Below are 17,704 nucleotides of genomic sequence, written 5' to 3'. Positions count from 1 at the left end.
GGAGCTAAACCATTTAGTGCTTTGTAAGTAATCAGCAATATTTTAAAATGTATACGATGTTTAATAACAAGGCAATGCAATGTTGACAGAACCGGGCTAATATGATCATACTTCCTGGTTCTGGTAAGAACTCGAGCTGGTGCGTTTTGAACTAGTTGTAGTTTGTTTATTAAGCGTGCAGGGCAACCACCCAGTAGAGCATTACAATAATCTAGCCTTGAGGTCATGAACGCATGAACTAATTGTTCCGCATTTGTCAATGAGAGCATATGACGTAATTTAGATATATTTTTAAGATGGAAAAATGTGGTTTTACAGATACTAGACACGTGACTTTCAAATGAAAGATTGGTATCAAAGAGCACACCCAGGTTCCTAAACGATGACGAAGACTTAACAGAGCAGCCATCAAGTGTTAGAAAAGAGCAAATAATTTGTGACTCTAACGAGAGCTGTCTCGGTACTATGGTACGGTCTAAATCCGGACTGGAAATCCTCGCAGATATAATTTCTTTCTAGAAAGGAACACAGTTGTGAGGATACTGCTTTTTCTAATATCTTTGACAGAAAAGGCAGATTCGAAATCGGCCTGTAATTGACTTATTTTGTATGATCAAGTTGCGTTTCTTTAACAAGCGGTTTAATCATAGCCAGCTTACCGACCGGTTCTCTTAAGCCCCTTTCACACAGCGCATTGATCCCGGGAAATTGCAGCGAAATTGTCAGAGTGCCTTCCGTGTGAATGCAAACACGTCCCGGAATTGATGCCGGCATTGATCCCAGGTTGGGGACCTAGTAACATTGCCGGGATCAGTCCCGGAGCGCGCCCTGTGTGAACAAAAGCCAGGATCAATGCCGTAAGGGGTATGTCGTAGTGATGACGCACGTGCCATTGCGCGACTCTAGAAAGTTTGTGTTCGTCATCAACAAAGAAAGAACGAAAAAAATGTCTGCAAACTGGAACGGAGCAGAGACTATGAGCTCCTTACTATCTGCGCTGAAGCTGAGATTGTTCACCAGCTTTGTGGAACGGTACGCGATGCGTTAGTGTACATGTTTCCGACGCGTACGTTACACGTCTCATCCTGATGTCACGTGTCTTTACGGGATCTTACCGGGATCTGTGATACTCACAGATCCCGGAAAATCACTGGGAGTGTGAATGAACCAAAATCAAACGATCCCGGGACAAATCCCGGGTCACATTATCCGTGTATTTTCCCAAATCTCTGTGTGAAAGGGGCTTTAGAAGCATGAGCAACAATTGTGTTATACAATGGATTATATAGGCTGAAGCCTCGAAAGCGAGCCAAGACTGCTCCCTTTACAATCACTATGCTGTCGCTCTGTCAGTTCATCACGATCTCACAAAGTTCAATGAAGCTGCCAACATTGCACAATAAATCTCTTAGGCTACGTATATGGAAGTATATATATATTTTTGAAATAAAAAAGCCTGTTGAATTGCAGTACTTGAAAAAAATATGCATTGCATATTAACATTAACCATGCTTGCATTGTAATGCATTGTATTTTTAGGGCTTGCATTTTTATGGGCTGAAATTCAACATGGTTGTAAATTTAAGCTGTGAATATTTCAATTGAAAACTCTGGGTTCGGGCCAAATTACGAGCTCGGAGCCGTCCCCTCGGACAGACAAATACGCATATCCTTTACTCTATCTAATCATATGTAAGTGTGAACTTGTGAAATGACCGAAATCATAGGCAAATCGGTGCTCGTTCACACGCGTGACAATCACACAGTGTGAATTATCAAGATCTGGGAGAATCACTGATGAGTCACTGACACCCGTGAGAACTCTGTGAGTAGTTATAGATCAGAATGTCAGTATTTTAATAGATATATTTACAATTATATCAAACAGAAACAAAGCACAAACATTTGCTTGACCAGCCGCAACAGCAGCACATTGCAAATCTTTTTTAGAAATCTTCTAAAATTAATTTTTAATAACAATTTGAGTCTCACGTGAAAACTCCGGTCTCACGCACGCATGGTCTTGCGTTATTTCCTTATTACTTCTCGCATGTGTTTGGTTGTGAAATGTAGTTTGCGGACCAAACAAAAGTTGTCGGTGATTCTTTCGTTACCTTAAATTATACGTTTATCTCTGTAAAGCAGCTTTGAAACAATCTACGTTGTTAAAAGCGCTATATAAATGAAGATGACTTGACTTGACTTGATGCGACGTGAAAGCCCCTTTCACGGATCCATCGTGCAGTGTGAACACAGCAGCAACTGAATGCTACCCCAGATAGTCACGCAGTGTGAAAAGAACAAGTGACCTGAAAATCGTGCAGTGGGAATTTGGCATTACTTGCATTATGTCTACACTTTGTTTGCAAATGAGGTTTCACGACCCTGCAAAACTCTGGCTTTTTGAGTGGTGAATGGATTCTGAAAAAACTTAAACACCTCTGATTGGCCATTGCGATCATGAGTTCAACAACTACGTCTGTGATTGGCTACATTGCTCACCACTGCAAAAACACGTTGTAATAGATTAGTTTGACGTTCTCCAGAGCTCAAACATAAATCTGTACTGGAGCGTTTGCCAAATCTGTTATCCAAATCCAATATATTATTACAGTATCAGCTGAGGGTGCTCTTGCTTGTGTTTGAGGGTGCTTAGCACACGTTTGTGTGTGTTTCCGCAGGTGTCCAGTGAGATGAGCAGGTATTATGTGGCGGTGGACGTGGGCACAGCCAGTGTGCGAGCGGCTCTGGTCACTCCGGACGGTCAGGTCAAGCACACAGCAGAGGAGCCTGTTGTCATCTGGGAGCCGTGTGCGGAGCATTATGAGCAGTCGTCAGTTGATATCTGGAGCAAGTGCTGCCGGACCGTGAAGGTAAGGCGACCATCTGTCCGGCAGGCACATAAACTGTGCATCATCATTGTCTAGGACATTGTCTGTTGGTGTTGTGTTGGTCAAACGGGCTGTTTGCGTGTGTTTTCAGAGAGTGACTCAGGACGTTGACGTGACGTGTGTTCGAGGGCTCGGGTTTGATGCCACCTGCTCACTGGTGGCTCTGGATCGGCACTTCCAGCCCGTGGCTGTCAATCACACAGGTGAGGCGCGTTCATCACTCGTCCGGAGAGCATGTGCCAGCGCTCTGACCCAGTGTTACTTGCAGGCGTCCGGGAGAGGAACGTGGTGATGTGGATGGACCACCGGGCCACAGAACAAGCCGCTCGGATCACAGACACCAAACATAGAGTGCTTCAGGGGGTCGGCGGGGTGATGTCGCCCGAAATGCAGCCGCCCAAACTACTGTGGCTCAAAGAGGTGAGGAGTGCTGGGATCCTGAGGAAGAGCGAGAGGACTATAAACACTTGTGTTTCAGACGCTTGTTTTTTCTTCTGTGGTTAGAATCTGCAGGAAACCTGTTGGAAAGAAGCGGCACATTTCTTTGACCTTCCAGACTTTCTGTCCTGGAAAGCTACAGGGTCCTTATGCAGGTGAGATGGAGGATCCGCACAACTGTTTCATAGACGACATTCATTCAGTGATAAAACACCTTTAGGGTCGTAGATCTACAAAACCGCTGATGCAGCTCAATATATGTAGTTGACTATAGTAATATATATTAAATTATTTTTATAAAATATTTTATTATGTTCCTTGAGGTTCACGTAGCTTTTTTGCACAAAGAACAAAAACAAATATACAGTTGTTTCCCAAATATTTTAGTGAAAAACAAAACATTAAAGCATTTAAAACTTGTTTAAGGTATGTTCGTTTCTGCCTTGCTGCTGAGTGGTTTGCGTCTGAAAGCGCCGTATAGCTTTGTTTTGAATCTCTATTTACTATCGTTCCTTGTTGTTTATATTTCTAAATACTTACTCATCACCATATATCAGATATTGTCTAATATTGCCTATCACAATAATCTGACATCGCTAGCTTTTAAAGGTAGTGTATGGTATTTGCAAAACGGCCGGCAGATTTTGAAAATGCACAACTCAAATGGTCCTACCCTCTTTCCTCCAACGCTAGCCCTGACTCCACCCATTCGAAGAACATGGACGCGCAAATCATGCACGAGCGAAAACTCAGATGTACCGGGGCGACTTGCACTTACTGTGCGTTCACACTAGAGGTCGACCGATAGTGGATTTTACCGATACCGATAGCTCGGTTGGGCCGTATTTGCAGATGACCCATTAATTAACCGTTAGTATTTAGAATTGATACTAGATAAAAACAAACATGACACTCCAAGTAAAACAGTGCTGAGCTTTATTATAAAAAATAAACTGTATTGAACCATGAAAACATGCTAAATGAAATTAATATATTCATCTTAATAAATATTGAAGTCAATAAAAGACATTAATTCTAACTGAAACAAAAAGTAATACTCTAAATAACAAATGAAAACAGTTAAACTCAACATGTAACTGTTTAACTGTACTTTTTCAAGCCAACTTAATATATATGTATTTGTATAAATTAAATATAATATAATTAATCCTTATTAAAGCTATTAAAGAGCAGTGAATGCTTTTCTCTTTTATTTTGTTGTTTGATCAACATTAAGTGTACAGAAGGCATTAGGTTTATTACGCACTGTCACTTTAAGACCGAATGTGCTTTCCGCTATTCTCACAACTGTACACTCTGTAAAGACATAACCGACTGTGTTTACGTGAATACTCTCCAAAACGGACATTTAGACATAATGTTATGTGTATTTGTCCTTTGAGACGTGAAAGACAGCTCAATTAATTCCTTGCACGCAGCGCGCTGTATAGCTGTCTATGTGCAGGGTTGCACGCTTCGGGCCGTGTGTGTGTGTTCGCACAGAAAAGCATACCGAATAAAGCTCTCTTTCGCGTCGTCTCTTTTATTCAGATCTATCCATATGTCTGCTCTTCTCTTTCTCCCAGACCTTTACATGTTTTAATGATTTATGAGACATGGCATCGCATCTACCATAAACGCAAATCAGTTCTGACTGGATCTCAATCGTCCCTCCCTAACATTTCCGTCTAGTTTTTATTCGTTGACGAAAATGTAGTTGTTGCCATTTAAAACTGGTCTTTATTTAGTTATCGTCTCGTTTTCGTCAGTGAAAAAATGTTGTTGACGAAAATTATTCGTCAACGAAATGAACACTGCAGTGATGATGAAAAAAGAACCGAAATTTAATGCGTTTCTGATTTGTTTATATGTCGGCTGATACAAGTGACCAGCTGGATATAAACTAATGCAAATAGATGCTAACAATTGTGACATTTGGTTCGGACTTGCGTTTATTTTTGTCAGTGAAGTCCATTCTGAAACGCGTCCGAAAATGAACTGTAACTCAGCGAATACTTGTCACACAGGAACAAGTGATGTGTCTTAATGAAGCTTGAGCAAGGAGAGGCACAGTTTTTTCATTCTCCCTTCATTATTTTTAATGAGCTGAGGCCGCCACGCCCCCCGGCGCTATTCACATGGTAAATAGTTTAGGTGATCGTGCATCGCACACGCCCTCCGATCAATGCCATAAAAACATGCAGTTTCGTCATCAGATTCACTGATAGTTCATCGCGTTTTGAGGATGGCACGCTTCTCCAGTAAAAATACCCTTCAGATGATTCTGGACAGCGAGGAAGAATTCACCTTTTCCTTAGAGGAAGAAGATTGCAACTCAGACGACGAACGGCTACATTTTCAAGAGCGAATTGATCCCGCCGAGGATACAAGTTCAGAGTAAGTTGTTTAGTGTTATATAATTCCTTTTCTGATAATATAGTACTCATATGAATTTTCAGACTGTATTTTGCTTAGTTTTGGCTAGCTTTTGACCTCTTACAGGAACGATTGCCTTACAATATCCCTAACATTCGTGTATATGCTCAAGTGCTAAATGCTCATATGCTAAACTTTTTTTAATGTAATATTAGGCTACTCTCTAAACATATTTGTATAATAAATATATTTCGCTCAGGTTTGATTAGCCTATGATACAGATTATCATGCTAAAACATTGCCTTATGCGTAATGTAGCTTGTTGGCGAATATCTGCTTAGGTGTAAATATAATGTGATGTAGTGCAAATATATTTCAGCCTCCGGTAAAATATGTGATAGGCTACTGTCTAAATACATGATATTTTTGGTTATATTTTTTTTATATTCGGTTTTGGTTAGCATATGACACTGCGTATCATAAATACTGCCTTATGCACAGATGTTTGTGAATACAGGTGTAAATATTTTAAATGTAGTGATGTGTCGTTCGCGAACCGATACATTGGACACACATACATTGTGTGTCCATACCCATTAATTTGAATGTGGCTCCAGCACCTCGCAGAGGCCAGGCCGCAGGTGTCATTCAGTTCTCAGTGTAGTGCTGGGCGGTATGACCAAAAATTCATATCACGTTTTTTTTCAAAATTATACCGGTTTTCCGGTTTTTGACGTTTTTTTTTTTTTTCATGCATATTCAGATGTTCGATCCATTTTCAACTCGTTGAGAGAGGAATTGCTATAGTAAATTGACTTAATTGACTCATTAATGAATATTTTAGAATAATTCCACACTAGTAATACAGGTTTGCATGGCCCCAGAATTTTTTTTTTGTCATAGCAAGTCCCTCTAGCAAACGCGTCTAACTGACATTTGGCTCGATTTTTCTTTTGCTTTCCCCGTGTTACCTGGTGATGTGGAGGGAGCTGAGCCTGCTGACTTTAATTTCATGCATTCTTGATATTCCAAGACGTGTTTGCGGCTGAGGTGGTGGAGCAAATTGCTCGTGTTGCCGCCTTTCGCAACTATTTTAGCCCGACAGCACTTGCATAATACGGTTGTTTGGTCAACGTCGGATTTTTGGAAACCAAAAAACCTCCAAACAACAGACCCGGCTCCTTTTTTTGGCACAAGTTCGTCTGTGTCATTTTCTACTACTACTGCAGCATCCATCTTCGGTGTGACGTCCCTCTGGTGCACTGTTGTTAACCGTCGCTGCTTAGAAGTGCAGCATTTTAAAGGGTCCGTCTGAAACTGTCGCGCGGCGCAGCGTAACGTTCGTTCCGAACGTTGTGTTATCAACACACCGGTATGGCGGTATATTAAAAATGAATATCGTGACGAAAATATACACCGGTTTTCGGTATGAACCGGTATACCGCCCAGCACTATCTCAGTGCGATCGAGAATCATACTGAGTAAGTGCACAGATGTAATATTTTACTGATGACATGTAGCCTAATTGTGTTTACATCGTCATAATATACAAGTACCTATTCTTGTGTGAAAGTACAAAAACTTTGTCTTTTTTTTTATCCATGGCCATTAGTGATTGATAATCCTGACCGCTCCGATTCTGGCACATCCTAATCCCGATCTCCTCTTCATTGTCGAGGTAGATGCCTCTTCTATTGGGGTCGGAGCGGTCCTTTCACAGTGGCAGGGTGATACTCCTAAACTGCAAAGCTGTCCCCGGCTGAGCAGAACTACGATATTGGTAACCGAGAACTGCTCGCCATAAAACTAGCCTTAGAAGAATGGAGACATTAGTTGGAGGGAGCTAACCATCAGTTCGAAGTGTTCACCGACCACGGCATCTTGGAATATCTGAGGGAAGCGAAGAGAGTGAACCCTCGCCAGGCTCGATGGGCTCTGTTCTTCACCTGCTTCAACTTCACCGTCGACTATCGCCCTGGCAACAAGAACTGTAAGGCAGACGCCCTTTCTCGTCTTCACCACCCGTCTCCCGAGGAAACTCATCCGGAACCTATTCTCCCTCCAGCCATAATTGTCAGTCCATAACGTCAAATCCATCCTGCTCCGCCGGGAGGTCCAGAAGGGCTCCTCTATGTGCCACCTTCTCTCCGATTGGCCCTTCTGGACTTGGCTCACACCTCTCCGGGCTCTGGATACCCAGGTAGCAGGCGTACCGTCACTCCTATGTCAACGCTACTGGTGGCCCTCTATGCCTTAGTATATCTCCCGGTACGTAAAGGGGTGCTCAGTCTGTGCCATCACCAACACACCAAGGAAGCTCCCAGAAGGTAAATTAGTTCCACTCCCGATACCTCAACGACCATGTTCGCACATAGGCATCGACTTTATTATGAACCTTCCCAAGTCAAGGAATACGTGCATCTTTATCGTCGTGGACCGTTTCTCCAAGGCCTGCAAATTATTTCCACTACCCGGATTACTCACTGCCTTGTGAAGCTGCAGAGGCTCTATTCCAGCACGTTTTCCGCAACTTCGGAGTCCCTGAGGATATAGTGTCGGACCGAGGCCCCCAATTCATATACAGAGTGTGGCATGCCTTTTTCAAACTCCTGGGAGTTACAGTAAACCTTTCCTCCGGCAATGATCCACAAACTAACGGCCAGACTGAGCGCAAGATCCAGAAAATCGGGAGATATCTGAGGTCATATTGCCACCAAAACCAAGACAGCTCGAACCAATTTCTACCCTGGGCCGAATACGCAGGCTCACCCCATTTCAGTGTATCTTGGGATACCAACCACCACTGTTTCCCTGGTCGGGTGAGCTGTCAACTACTGGTTCGAGTAGAGTGAGAGGGTATGGGACTCAGCTCATGTGCACCTCCAGCAGGCAGTGCGGAGCCACAAGACCCAAACTGACCGTCGCCGTACCACAACCCCTCAGTATCAACCAGGACAGAACGTTTGGCTTTTGACACGGCACACCCACCTCCGCTTGCCTTGCCGTAAGCTGAGTCCTTGATATATAGGTCCCTTCACCGTTCAGAGGCAGCTCAACGAGGTCACCTACAGACTCAACTTACCACCACATATCAGAATTTCACCTTCATTCCATGTGTCTCTATTGAAACCTCACACTGAACCTGTCACCTCTCCTCCCACAGATCCTGGGCAGACCAACGTACCTCCTTCCAACCTAGCTGAAGAAGAGCCTATCTACAGGGTTCGAGCTATTCTGGATTCAAGGCGACGAGGTCCCAGAATCGAATATCTCATCAACTGGGAGGATTACGGACCCGAGGAACGTTCATGGGTCCCACGGGATGACATCCTCGATCCAGGACTCCTCACCCAATTTCACACCGAGCACCCTAATGCCCTGCTCACACTACAGGAGTTTTAGGCCGATTTATGCCCGATTTCCCCCTCCCGAGAATCGGAGAAAAAATCTTGTCGAGGACCTCGATCAGTTCCGATGTTCGGCGCAGATTATCTGCTAATGTGAGGCGTTCACAGATCGAATCTTGCCCCTCCCGATCTTCTCTCACACAAATCGGGCCCGCCCCGATCATATCAAACATGTTTGATATTTATCGGGGTGAGCAAGTTTGTGATTATGTCAGTAGGCTACTGTCACAATAGCCAATATGAAACAATAGGGCTGTTTTGGTGAAGGAATTTCCATTGAGGTCATTTTGAGTGACTCAACAGCGCGATATGCGGTAGGCTATTATCTCCATTTATTTATTTATTGCTTGCTAAATAAATTAATGTTACGCTGTGGTCAGCAGGCACGAAGACGAGTAGGCTAGCCTACATGTTCAGTAATGAGACGAAAATAAAAACCGCACCAAAGTGGAGTAAACAGATTTTGAAATTTGAAATAAAATTTTATATGGGAGGAAAATGCTTATGGGCTCATCTGATTTTTTTTTGTAGCCTATATAGCCTACTTTATTTTGATTTTAGTATCATAATGATTAATGAATGCACGCACAATTATGCGTGAACTTTATAAATGTTGCATATATGTTTTACTATGCACAAACAAATGCCTTTCAACTTTCTGATTTAATTAAAATTCTGAATTAAACGAATGTGCAGCAATTTGTACAAATAGAGAGTCTGTAGGCCTATTATACGTGTTAAGGACATTAAAAAAGCGCATTTAGTTTTTCATATTTGTTAAAATATTATAATTTTTTTTTCATCTATGTTGATTATGAAAAGTGAACCGCATGAGTAAGATAGGATGCGCATATAGCCTACATCGGGAGACATATGGGTCAGACAGGATTTTGACCACTTCATTAAGTTTTGTTTTGAAAGCCTTTCTTTAAAGTGAATTTCGTTTTGTATAAATTGTATCTTAATTTTAATACAATTTTAATCTACCAATTGCCTGGATTTAAGAAATAGGAAGCAAATATAGCAGACAATATAATAATGACATGGAGGCGCCGGCGCGTCACTTGCATTGGACGTGAACTGGAGCGCATCTAATCATAAATTAACCGAAACTCAGTGCAGGGGCGCAGCTACCCAGTGTCAGAAGGGTATGCAGCAACAATTTTGGCGCCCCCAAAACGAATGGGCCGCCGATGTACGAGTTTTATGGGCCGTTAAGACAAAAACAAAAAAAAAGACGTCGGCCCACAGGGAATCTCCCGGTAGTCCCGATGGCCAGTAGCCTACATGCCTGGTTGTCACACTTTAAATCCTACCTGTTGTCTTTCACCATCCACTTATTTAGCTGCTGTCGCATCGATTGACATCCCATCTCCTTTTCCCTCTTTCTTTTTCTATTTTTAGCCCCCACCAGCTTTTTTGCTTTATCCATCTTTTTCGACGACAACTCGTAGGCTACATGCTCACTCGCGATATTACCCTAGACATAGGCTAGCCTACTTGAAATAGGCTACTCTCTGAATAATCCATTATGTGCGTTTTTCTCTATAGGCGCGTTCACTACAGAGATGGCGATCGTCAACTTCATCTTTGCAGACACTGACACAAAAAACACTAGTTAAAAATCAATGCACTTGTGTAACCTACAAATGCACATCTTGTGTAATACACACACATTATGTCGAAATAATAAGATATTATGCTGAAATAACATTATCAATAGCCTAATAATAAAACTTTAATTGTGATAATTAAAATAATTTAATTTTAAATATTGAGTGGCCAAGTTTTGCTCATTTATTAATATTATTTATATAGCCTATAATATATATACATTGCGCAGCTCCCCCTGTCAATGATCTAGCACCCCCTCAGCACCTGCGTAAAAAGAAATCCCTCTGGCGCTGCCCTGATATGAAGGACAGATAGCCTATTTACATCTTCTTTCCCGCTTCAGATCTCCTCCTGCGTGAGATCACGTGAGGCGCTTCCTCTGGCACGATAATCTTAATAACATTTTGTAGTGTGTGATGTGCTGCGATTTTCAAATCTTGTAGTGTGAGCATGTTTAAGATTTGAGGGAAGACAATCTGCAAAGATTCTCCTTAAACGGACACTAAGTAGGAATTACTCCCATTTAGTGGTGAATTCGTATTTTGCATCCAAACTAATTTTGCTCTCCAGCGCCTCGCTTTTTCAAATGCACATTGCATCTACGGTAGGCAAAAGCTTTGACAGGATGTCTTCTAATAGCACTTCGTCGAGGGGGGGTGTTTTGAAACATTGTTATTCATAAAAATAAATCATGAGAACATGAACTTCATCACTGCATGTGCAGGACTTGTAAAATCTTTTTTCTTATTAACTGAAGTAGCTTAACGCAATATTTTTTACTCTAATTCTAATAGCTTATCTTTCCCCACACATATCAACTGATCATGCAATAACGTTAACTTTACATCGTGATGCTGAGCCACAGTGAAATGATAGAAAATACATTATCTGTGATAGCAATTCGCCTCATTCGCGCAAACTGGAGTAGAATGAGGCTCGCGTCTACCGCGCCGCGCTAAACACCTCCAGACGCGCATAAACGCGTCTTACAGTCTATGGTCTTTACATTGAAATCACTCGCGCCAGACGCTCAAGAGTGAGTGAGTAATCATTTTAAAATAAAATTGACTTTAATCAAACCACGGATCCATGATAAGTTTTGTGATCCGTCTGTTAGCACTATGATCACTTTGAGGGGATAAAAATAATTAAGCAGAGGCAGGGAAACATTGACCAGAAAGGGGGAAATCCCACGCATTTTACGTTCTATTTTTGACTTTTTTGGCGACGATGTTTTCTTCTCCTGTGGCTTGGCATATGTATGGTCCATAATAACAATGCAATCCAGACTTTTAAACTTGCCGGTGCAGTTTCAAGCGCCTCTCACTGCTCTGCACCTGCGTTTCTGCTGGTTTCGGCTGGCTCTGAACGAAAACGCATTGTGGAAACGCGTTGGCTTAGTACTTTTTGTCCCTCTCTGCTATTATAGTTTTGCAAGATGGCGGAACTACATGGAAGCCTCCGTGGACCTACCGTCCCATGTATATAAAGATAATTAATTCTTCATTTATAAGGATAAGTCAGATAATTGGCCGAGGTATTTGTACACTATTGAGGACATATTTATGAATAAAAATATTGATTTTAGATAATAAAATACCTAAAAAGATACTTAGTGTCCCTTTAAGCGTGTGCTGCAACCAGATTTCACAATCGGTTAGGATTTTAAAACTCCTGTAGTGTGAGCCAGGCATAATCAACCAGCTCCCAGAGGTCGTGGCAGACCTTGTCGTTGTCTTTCTACCCAGTCATCAGGAACCGCCCGTGGAGGAGGGGGTACTGTCACTGCTCCACCAGATCTGCACACTCCGCCCACTCGTTCACTCTCCCCTGATTACCGATTCACCACACCTGCACCTCATCACCAGCTCCCTTCTTAACAGCCACTTTCCCTTCAGTTCACCGTCTGATCTCGTCCACACCATGACACACAAGACTCACTCTCCTACTTACCTGAGCATCCTACCTGCGATCCTGAGCATCCGTCTTCGTTCCAGTCCACCGTCTGTCTTTCACGCTGATCATCATAGTCATCATAATCTTTCCATCCTGTTCCATTCTCCATCTGCAAAAGAACATTCATATTATTACTACAGCTAAGTTCTTTCAAGCAGGTGCATTACTTATTCGTGCTTCTGTTCAAAATAAACTCTTGTTATTTGATTCGATTTGATTTGATTTACTTTATTAATCCCCAGGGGGAAATTTATGTCACAGCAGTACAAAAACACAATTAATAAATAAACAGCAACAATATATTTCACTCACCAGTCTGACTCGTCACTGAACCTGACATTAGCGGCCCCTAAGTTAATAACTAATGATCTTTGCAACGGAAGTGAATCAATCAGAAACGAACTTTAGCTGGACAATAACTTTATTTTAGAGCTGCTACCAATCTCTGTTACTTTAATTTCCTATTATCACTGTAAAGCTTAGGGATGAGCGAGTACAGCATTATCTGTTTACCATATGAATTATCTGTATCTGTACTCGGACTGAGCGGGGCCTAACCCGGAAGTGGGTCAGGTTGTCTTGAAATGTGTGTTTGTGTGTGTAGCTTAATTTGAAATATTATTTATACCACAACTACCTTTTGTTTTGTTTTATAAAATACAGCAAGAAAGTGTCAGACAGTGCGTGAAGTTAAAAAAAAACTGGCTAGAGCCAGTAGACGAAAAAAGAAAAAAAACTCAGATGACCGGGAGAGAGAGCGTGTGTGTAGCTAGCTAATTAATTTGTAATATAGTTTTATACTACTACTTCCTTTTTTTATGAAATACAGCAAGAAAGTGTCAGACACTCAGTAAAAAAACTGGTTAGAGCCAGCTGATGGTTTAAAAAAGAAAAAAAATCTCAGAGATGCAACGCGAGTCACATTCTACCAAGCACCATGTCTGAACAAACCCCACGTTTACCAGAACTCTACTGGTTAGTAAGTAAGTACTACAAACCAAAGTCAAAAACAAACCTGAAGAAACCCTAAACGTTAGCGGAAAGACCCGCAAACCTAAGGGACTGAGAGAGAGAGAGAGAGAGAGAGAGAGAGAGAGAGAGAGAGAGCGAGCTGTTCTCTTCTCAGTGTTCTGTGTGTGAGTGAGCAGAGCGGGACACAGCAACACAATAAATCTGTATGTTTAGGGGAGGGGCGCTGTGACGAGCCTATCACAGAACGCAGACACAGTCAGCTACCCAATGAGGATTTTTATTAAATCCGAGCACAGATATTGACTCGTATTACTTGTATAATAATCATACTCTGCAAAAGTGCTTTATCCATACCGGATACTCGGTTCAACTCTAAAAGCTTCTTTGAAACCATCTATATTGTTAAAAACGCTATATAAATGTTGACTTTACTTGACAAAGGCTTGGGATTAGTAAGAAATTGGTCCTACACACGAGCGGTTTAATGACAAAATCTTGACAAACATCTTGAAATACATAATCTGAGCAATGTTTCGAGGTGTGGTAATCGTAGTATAAGCAGAATAATTGACGACGAGCCATTTAAATATTAGAAAAGTAATGCACACCTGCTTCGCGTCGTGACCGCATTATTTAATTTTCCTCGGCCGGACATCAATGTATGTGCAGAATATCTGTTTTTAAGGCGCGGCTCCTTTAAAGGGCACCTATTATGCAAAATTCACTTTAACATGGTGTTTGAACATAAATGTGTGCACAACCACCCTGTAATGATAAAAATCCACCCAGTGTTTTTTTTACAATCTCAATAAATCATAAGCACTGTCTCAGAATGAGCTGTTCTAAGATTCTATGCAATGTGACGTAGAATTGCACAAACCCCATCGACGTGGTTTGATTGACACTGTGGTTTTGGCATAGACCCCGCCCTCGTGATCTGTACACAATCCGCCATTGTTTCAACGACAGCCAGTAATGTAGGTGTTCTGTTGTGGGATGTAAGAATGGACATAGTGGTCTTCACTTACTCCCGACATCAGAGCCACTGAAAATGCAGTGGATGGATTTTATTTATGAGGGAAAGGCGCCCCTTAAACTTCCTAAAAACGTTTATGTTTGCGCGAATCATTTTCTGACTGACTGCTTTATGAACGAGGGTCAATTCAAATCAGGTCTTGCTTCAAAGTTAATCCTCAAGTGTGGATTGTTGCCTACTGTTCGCGATTCAGCGTCACCCCCAGAAGAAGTAAGTGTGTTTTATGATTTTTGATCAAATAGTCATTTCAGTCGATGTAACGTTATCTGTCAGCCAGTTCAACAACAAAAGGCGGCTAAAGCTATTGTTTTTGTCGTCGTAGGATGTCTGTGTATATAATTTAAACCTTGTTTGTATAGTGTGTAGTGTTTTTTTTTCAAGATATTGTCTTAAAAACGTATGTTTTCTGTAAAGACAAGACATTAAAATGTTAATGTCAACATGACGCAACAGCACCACCCCTCACATAAATGTAATTTCGTTTGTACGTAGCTTACGTTATCACTGTGTGTGTGTGTGTGTGTGTGTGTGTGTGTGTGTGTGTGTGTGTGTGTGTGTGTGTGTGTGTGTGTGTGTGTGTGTGTGTGTGTGTGTGTGTGTGTGTGTGTGTTGCACATCCACAATTGCAAAGGGGACGATTAAAACTCTATAAGTACATAAATGTATCAAATAACCATTCTGAGACGTCCTGGTCCATTCTCATTCATGTTTCTTTTGCCGGAGTCTCTTCATCATCTGGGTCTGATTCCGGTTCATACATGTACGGCTTAATACCATACAGAACAGCGGGTCTCTCAATCTCAGCCATTCTGCTTCTACCGACTGTTTATTGGCATAGGTATGCAAATGAGAAATGTTTAAGTTATGCCCTCATCCAAAAGCAGGGCGGGGATATGCAGCTCATTTACATTTATGGTGGTACACACCAAAACAGCTCGTTTTAAAACAGGCCCCAAAAATGACATTTTCAAATGGTTGTAATAAATGATATGTGGGGTATTTTGTGCTGAAACTTCACAAATACATTCTGGGGACACCCAAGACCAATATTACATCTTGTAAAAAGGGGCATAATAGGTGCCCTTTAAGGCTTGTTAGTAAATACCCACTGTTGTGATTGGCTAACTTAATTGCATGCGACTAATGATGTGTTCAAAGTAATGTCGTATATATCAATCGTATTGGCTGACTGCACATAAACGCCACCACAAAGTCGTGATTAAAAATTGGAAACAACTTTCGGGATGCCCAAAGTTTCTGAGTCAGTGTGAAAATATGCTGGACACAATAGATGCAGCATCTGTACTGAGAGTTAATATGTTGAAATGAAATTAATTAGTGCTGTTCAATTATGATAGAATGTGTAACGATTAAAGGTACAATATGTAAGATTTTTGTAATAAAATATCCAAAACTCACTTGCACAGTATGATATATTTCCTGCAGTTGTGTACTTACAATATCCCAAAAGTTCCCAAAGATTTTTAATTTCAGAGAAATTCCAATTTTAAATAATGTCTCCTCCCTGGTCATTGTCGCCTGTCCATTACGAAATATCCACGTTATCCCTGGTTTCCGCTCGTACTGCCATAGTCACCATGGCGACAGATGTGGATAACTGTGTTACGTCTAGCGGCACGCTTATGCTGTTGTTGTTTCGTTCAAATATTATGGACCATGGCAAGCAGACTTTGGGACAAAAGGAGAAATAAAACGAGGGTCAATAGCGGCGTGGCGTTTTCGAGATGCTGAGAGCTCCACGTCCGCGACTAACTTCGACTTGTGTGTGATAATTTACTGTCTTGTGTAAGGTTTTTAATACTATTGTTTTTGATACTGTGTATTTTATAATTGAACCAACAGTCAATGTAACCCCACCTGCATCGGTTCTCTTATCTAATTAATCCTCATTTAATTACTCACACTTAAGTGTACATCACCTTCTTATAGAATGCAGTGTATGTTTGTTATATCTATCCGAGTATAAATGGACACAGCCCGCAATGACTGTCTAATCACACTTGAGAAATTCTGCTTAGAAATTCCTCCTTTCTTAGTGGTTGAGTCAACCCTGCAGGTTGGGGTCTTTGTCAAGCTTAAATAGCCTTTCCACTAGCCCTTCCCTCTCTCTGGGTCCTTCCTGAAATCCTGATGAGAAGATAATATTGTACTAGAAGTCTTCTGAAGGCCCGGCAGGCCCATAGGCCCTCCAGGCTGCGAACACAGCCTGCTAGGCCTTCACTCTCCCAACAGAGTCAGACTGCCTTTGCTTCAATCCAGAAAACTACAACCTTACCATCACTGAATGGGCAACGATCAACACTTGGCCTTCTCGATACGTTCAGGATGCCATGCTGTCCAGCGTGGCCTCAACAAGCCCCCGGGCTGCAGGCTTCGACTCACAACAGCCATGTGCTCACTCAGGAGAGAGAAGACTCTCACTCAACCACAACAGCATCACAACCACCATGCAAGTTCATCATCATCTTCTCCATCAAGCAGAGAATAAAACAATGGCAACTTGCACCATGACTTTTGACACTCACAGACTCCTCAACGAACTCAATTTTCAACCACTTAAAGAATTGTCTACGCACACAGACCATGCAAGTATCAATTTAATGAGGTGCTCTGAGAATGATAAGCTGATGGTTCTTCTCATATTTAAATAGATATTTTCCATAGTTCTATTTCCTGCTTCTGGTTCCATAACACTCACCATTTTATGTATGTATGTATGTATGTATGCATGTTTGTTTAGTTTAGTTATGTTTGTGATTTAGTTAATAAAACTTGTGCACACTTATCTATTTGGTTTCTGATCCTCTGCTTGCAACAAAGTCACTTTTACGATCTTGATCTTGTTACATGCTCTAAGTGCTGTACATGCTAAGAAATAATTATCTTTCGGTGTCCATGAAAGATACTCTTTTCTTAGGATAAATGAATAATCAAAGAGTTCGTTGGAACTGATGAATTGATTGTAATATAAATTTAGCTCACCTCAAAGTTAA

The 17,704-nt window shown here is 41.6% G+C and overlaps 1 protein-coding gene across 1 annotated transcript in view; it reads left to right on the top strand.

The window, feature by feature from the left end:
- The window catches only part of fggy (FGGY carbohydrate kinase domain containing), a 56,886-nt gene that overhangs the window by 5,089 nt on the left and 34,093 nt on the right, over window positions 1-17,704 (top strand). The window contains exons 2-5 of the mRNA XM_079610501.1: window positions 2,682-2,873; window positions 2,983-3,094; window positions 3,160-3,311; window positions 3,396-3,484. Of these exons, the coding sequence (XP_079466627.1) occupies window positions 2,694-2,873; window positions 2,983-3,094; window positions 3,160-3,311; window positions 3,396-3,484 (533 nt within the window). The 5' untranslated portion in view covers window positions 2,682-2,693. The remainder of the gene's footprint in view (window positions 1-2,681; window positions 2,874-2,982; window positions 3,095-3,159; window positions 3,312-3,395; window positions 3,485-17,704) is intronic.

This window comes from Phoxinus phoxinus (genome assembly GCF_949152265.1).
Source record: "Phoxinus phoxinus genome assembly, chromosome: 4".
NCBI classification, from domain to species: Eukaryota; Metazoa; Chordata; class Actinopteri; order Cypriniformes; family Leuciscidae; genus Phoxinus; species Phoxinus phoxinus.
The sequence above is the reverse complement of the archived record's forward strand: the minus strand, read 5'-3'. Positions and strand labels throughout refer to the sequence as shown.